The sequence below is a fragment of the Triticum urartu genome, chromosome 2A (genome assembly GCF_056163025.1).
Source record: "Triticum urartu cultivar PI428250 chromosome 2A, HENAU_Tu73, whole genome shotgun sequence".
Lineage (NCBI taxonomy): Eukaryota > Viridiplantae > Streptophyta > Magnoliopsida > Poales > Poaceae > Triticum > Triticum urartu.
Genome location: NC_141874.1, coordinates 204,620,171 through 204,625,863, shown reverse-complemented (window position 1 = coordinate 204,625,863; position 5,693 = coordinate 204,620,171). Strand labels below are relative to the sequence as shown.

Below are 5,693 nucleotides of genomic sequence, written 5' to 3'. Positions count from 1 at the left end.
GCATGTCGCTCCTCTCGATTTAAACCGATCCGATCCAAGTCCAACTCGACACCACGCTTCTGACCGGCAGAGCAGTCAAAGAACAGACCCATACATAGAAATGGAGCCCGGGGCCCATCGCTCAGCGACCGAAGCGGATACGGAAACGCCCCCCTCGCGAGCGCCGGAGCCTCGCAGCAGTCCGGACCGCAGGGAATCCCCGCTTGCTCGCGTGGATATATTCGCTGACACACCGGGCCCACAACGCCGCGCCGCCGGCCCCCCTCCCCGTTATTTAGCAGCCCCCCGCCTCAGTCCACACCTGTCCTCTCCCCCACCCCTGCGCAGCGCATACGCACTGCCCACGGCCGCAGAGCTCTCGCGTCGCCGGCCGCCCGCCCGGACTCCTCCGCCGCGAGACATGGCCGGCAGGGGCGACGACGCCGGGATGGACGAGGTCCAGAGGCGCCTCATGTTCGACGACGAGTGAGCGCCCGCAGCCTGTCCCTGTCCTACCCTTTCTCCCTCTCTCTCCCCCCGCCTCTCGTTGTTTGTTAAGTTCGAATATCTCGTCGGAGTTGTGCCGAGATGCGCGCATCTGGATTTGTCGGCTGGGTTTCACGTCTGGGTTTTGAGCTTTCCCTCTCGTATGTTTGGCTGCTTCGTTGGATCTCGTCGGGGATCAGGACGGGAGGGTGCGGGATTTGAATTTTGAACATTGGGTCCTGTACTCGTCTTGCCGTCCTGGTGTGATGACTTGGATCATCACGGGAGGGTGCGGTTGTCTTGTGTGTCGGGGAGGTACGAGGCATCGATCTCGTCTATATATTGGTGCGGGAGACCGCTGCACCAGAAAATCCGGACATGCCATTGCCATGCGACGAGGGCACTGTAGTGCAGCCTCTGCGTTTGGCTACGAAGTACATATCGTATCAGGAAGAAACAGCTACTAAGACTGCCTGCTTGTTTCAGACGACAAGCAAGCACCTAGTTCTTTGCAAAAATCGTCCATGTTTTGAATGTGCTAAACGTGATCTGAGGTGGTGTTTTACAAGTTCCATAGCCTGGAGGCCGTACAAAAACGCTCAGATTACGAGCAGTACAAATTTGACTGGGAACAGGAGATTGCGCGTAGGCGACCGTGCATCAAAGATAAATTTCCTTACGAATTAGTGAGGTTGTGGTGTATTTCTATACAAAATCTCAAAAAATTGTGGCTGCAGTATACAATGTTACACACCAAAAATCGGAATGAAAATCAATGGTATGTGGGACACATAAAAAGAACATGTGCCACAATTTTTCTTTTCTCGAACTTACTCGTTTTGTTTCTCCAAACGCTCAAGAATATGGCCCTGAAATTTTATATGTGAAATCGATTCAGTACCACATGTTCAGGAAAAAAATTTGGATTTTTTTTTGTGCACCATATAAATATCCAAAGAGTTAACAGGTGTAGGTATACCCATGCTTATAAAAGCCTCACTCTGTTTTTTTCAATAAGGAGCTCACATCCCCCCGCCCCCTTTCATATTGCATTATATGAAACTGATAATTATATGAAGGACCCAATTTGCAAGTTTCTTTTTATTTTTAAGCACTTGGATGAATATTTTTTCCTTCCTGAGGGTAGAGCGCTTGGGTGAAGTTAGCACAAAGGCTGCAGTCATTTATGCTGGAATTCAGAAGATAAAGTAACACTCGTGGTTCTAAAAATGAGCCTTTTTCCTTCAAGTACTCCTTATATGACAAATTTGTTCAGATCTTGTCTGCAACGCAGCAAGTTTGACTGTAGTTGTTCCATGTAAGCATGATAAGCCTCAAGTCTAGTTGCTTGCCATTGGTTATATGTACATGTGTAGTCCTTTAATTATTTGAATTGCTTAACTGTAAACATGACTTCCTCTTAATCTATGCCATCTGGAGACAGGCATTCACTAATATTTTTGTTTGCTGTGCTTGGCTTATATTTCACAGATGCATTTTGGTAGATGAACAGGACAACGTTGTTGGCCATGAATCAAAATATACCTGTAAGTTCATTTCTGTCATTTGGATATCTACCACTCTTATAAAAAACCGAGTTGGTGATGATGGTGTGCCTGCCATCTTGTAATATAGACCGTCCGATCTATATCTAACGGATAGAAAGCAAACTATGACAATTTTACAAAAGATACCCGCACCTCTCTCCACATTTACAGATAAGGCCTTGCCTCGTTCATCCTTATCTCCCACAAGATAAACTACTCATACAAATGCATCTTGATGTGCCGTGCAACGCATGGGCATCTTGCTAGTATTGTTAAATTCTCTGTTGTTGACGTTGATTAGGATCACTTGGCAAAATATGACTTGTCATTGTACGGCATGTAGGCCATCTGATGGAGAAGATTGAATCTCTGAACCTGCTCCACAGGGCTTTCAGCGTATTCCTTTTCAACTCAAAACATGAGCTGCTACTTCAGGTTTGGAGAAGTCTTTCATTTGCAACTTGCTGTTTTTTCCTTTTTGTCGTGTTGTATTCTATCTGTCAAAGGTTGTAGGCTTTCAGTGATTGGGTTCTATCCTATTCTACCTCATACCATAGGTGAACACTTCTTTTTCTGAAGTACCAAGTAGCTCTGACAGATAATAACAGAATGTCTCCACCTGAAACTTACGTTCTTGCCTAGAGTCATCATAGAACTAGCTAACGTTGTTTCGGTGGATGGTGTTTAGGTCACGTGGGCACACCATTCTGAAACATTTGGATGTTAATTCTCTCTTGGTATGAGTATGATGTTTAGCTCTGAAGTTGCATTAGTTTCTGTAACTCCCTGTAGGCTGTAGATTATATATAATTAATTATAATATTATAGTCATAAACAGAATTGCTACCTGCTGAGTAGAAAAACTGAGTGGTGTCGGTTAACTCTCTGGTCCTTGATTTAAGATACAACCTACCATGGTCCGCGTTAAGTGTCTTCGGTAGAAGCTTCTGAGCTAACAGAGCTCTTGATATCTGATTTTAACATGGCAAAAGTTAGACAGAAAAATATGGTTAGTTGGAAACAAAGCAAATCATGGATGAAGCGTTTTTGCACTCCACTTTCATACATGATCAGTAGCTGCTACAGTTTTGTCAGGTTGACTTGTATGATATGACTCAAAATATCCGACTTATATTGCTTCACATTAATAGCATGAAGAGACTAAAACATGTATCCATCTCTGCCTAACCATAACTTAACCTACTCATGCTGCTTAGCATGATATCACAATTTCCTTCGCGTAACTGAAGTTGGTACGACCTATGAAGCATTTATGATTGTACATAGTATGGATCAAAATTTTTTTAGCATCCTCCCTTTACCTCATCCTATTTTCTATCTATTATTCAGTCAGTTTGTCAAGTATCTTTTGTGATCAGTCTTTTGGTTGAACTTGCTTTCCATTATGCATTTATTCATTGTCGTATTATTTTTGTATTCTTGCAGCAAAGATCTGCAACGAAGGTTACGTTTCCTTTAGTATGGACCAACACCTGCTGCAGCCATCCTCTGTACCGTGAATCTGAGCTTATTCAGGAAAACTTTCTTGGTATGTGCCACGTTACTAGGCTATATAGTCAATGTTGCTTCTATTCCTTACTGGATTTCACTTACGATTAGCAACTTGTCATTCTCTAGGTGTCAGAAATGCTGCTCAGAGGAAGCTCCTCGATGAGCTGGGCATCCCGGCTGAAGATGTGCCCGTTGACCAGTTCACCCCTCTCGGTCGGATGCTTTACAAGGCACCATCTGATGGGAAATGGGGCGAACATGAGCGTAAGTCGTCATCGGGGTGTCGTGCATCACTTATGTATCTGCTACTCCCTCTCTTCTTACATTTATGTACAGAGGGAGTACATTCTAACTGTGATTCGTGATCTGAACATTGTCGCTGTAGCCCGAAATGCAAGAGTTGCTAACTTGTGTGTTTTCTCGTGTCCTCAGTGGACTACCTGCTGTTCATCGTGCGTGACGTGAAGCTGGTCCCGAACCCGGACGAAGTGGCTGACGTGAAGTATGTGAGCCGGGAGCAGCTGCGGGAGCTCATCCAGCAGGCGGACGCCGGCGAGGGCGGCGTGAAGCTGTCCCCCTGGTTCAGGCTGGTGGTGGACAACTTCCTCATGGGCTGGTGGGAGCACTTGGAGAAAGGCACGCTCGCGGAGGCCGTGGACATGGAAACCATCCACAAGCTCAAGTGAGGACGCCATCTCTTGATAGTTGTTGTTGTGTGCTGAAAAAGAACTTATCCACAGGCAGCTAGATAAACCGTCGCATCTCATCTGGATAATAAAAGAACAGTTGTTACCTGGCCCGATGATGGCCACTTTGTATTGGTTATTATTACCTCACATATTCACCTGTACCATAACGACGATGATGATAAAATGATAATGGTGGCATAATTCATATGCTTTGATTTTCCCACTAGGCTTTTGTTGTGCCTAAATGATTGTGCTGTTATGTTCACCGTATAACACATAGAACTATCAAACAACACAAGATCAAATCAAGGAAATGCAATCATAACAGAAGCAAGACAAATACAATAGGGTCCAGGGAAGTGCAAGTAACAAAAATGCAGAAATTCCTTTCAACCACGAGAACAAACAAAATGGCCCTCAGTTAGATGCACAACAGATGAACATAGGCAGCTTTTCTATGATCCATGTCACGTGGCAGAAAATATGTACAGGGGCACCTTTGCTGCTATGTTGTACCGAAGATAAAGAAAAATTGTGCAATATGACCAACACTGTATAGTTTCATCACATTTCTAGAGTACTAAACTAACATGCTTTTAACCACATTCTTCATTAACCTTTCTCCCTTTATCCATAATCAATTTTACCAGGTGGTCATAACCTACACATTATTAATTGTAAGAAAGTAAACACACAAAGATCTATGAACTGGACTTGATTTGCTGGATTTTCGATTAAAATGGTGAATTTTTTATGGATGCCTCCTATGAATCTTGTTGCTTTTCAGAATCCTATTAATAAATAAATAGATAAAAGTAGAGAGGAAAGAAGCAAACCAACCAATCTATTGACCTCATCATTGTATTCAATAAGTTTTGATGGCTGCAATTCCTTGAGCAAACATGATGTTAGCTAGCAATATTCTCATCAACAACACAGTAAAATAATAATACTTCTCAAGGCATACCTCATAACCCAAGGAACCAACTAAGCAAGCAACCTACTACTCTAGCACCAACAATGGCCCAACATTCCTGCAAGCATGGATGTAAACCCTAATTCAGTATGGCTTCTCAGGACAACGAGGCTAGCAGACATAAGTATTCTATGCTTTTTTATGGCTTTTTTCAGTCGCCTTTTTAATTCAGGAAGATTTCTTATTAAAATTATTTCTAAAATTGCAAAAAAATATGAATTTAAAATACACGAAATCTTAAAAATCTTATCAAAATTACAAATCGTTGATGAGTTTAAAAATATTTAGAATCCAAAAAATGTTCTCGGATTTCGAGAAATGTTCAGGAATTCAAAAATATAAGAAACGTGAACTTAAAATTGATCATGAATTTAGAAAATGTTCCGAATATAAAAAAATGTTCATGATTTTTAAAAAATATTCGTGGGCAGAGTGGAAATGAATCAATGCAAGAATGAAGTTAACAGTTTCTCGTCTCGATTGACAAGTGGGCGCCCAGCTCGA

General features: G+C 42.7%; 1 protein-coding gene across 1 annotated transcript; it reads left to right on the top strand.

Annotated features, from left to right (window-relative positions):
• Positions 1 to 244: 244 nt before the first annotated feature.
• Positions 245 to 4,436, top strand: LOC125536744 (isopentenyl-diphosphate Delta-isomerase II, chloroplastic). Its single transcript, XM_048699989.2, has 6 exons — positions 245 to 465; positions 1,957 to 2,012; positions 2,356 to 2,447; positions 3,459 to 3,561; positions 3,651 to 3,788; positions 3,957 to 4,436. The coding sequence occupies exons 1-6, from the start codon at positions 401 to 403 to the stop codon at positions 4,208 to 4,210; spliced, it is 708 nt and encodes a 235-aa protein (XP_048555946.2). The 5' UTR covers positions 245 to 400; the 3' UTR covers positions 4,211 to 4,436.
• Positions 4,437 to 5,693: the final 1,257 nt, after the last annotated feature.

Bases quoted from the DNA above. Each gene is read 5' to 3' on its own strand.
- LOC125536744 (XM_048699989.2), top strand. From the start codon at position 401: ATGGCCGGCAGGGGCGACGACGCCGGGATGGACGAGGTCCAGAGGCGC. The intron at 466-1,956 runs GTGAGCGCCCGC...TATATTTCACAG, and splicing joins CGCCTCATGTTCGACGACGA to ATGCATTTTGGTAGATGAAC. The intron at 3,789-3,956 runs GTAAGTCGTCAT...TCGTGTCCTCAG, and splicing joins GAAATGGGGCGAACATGAGC to TGGACTACCTGCTGTTCATC.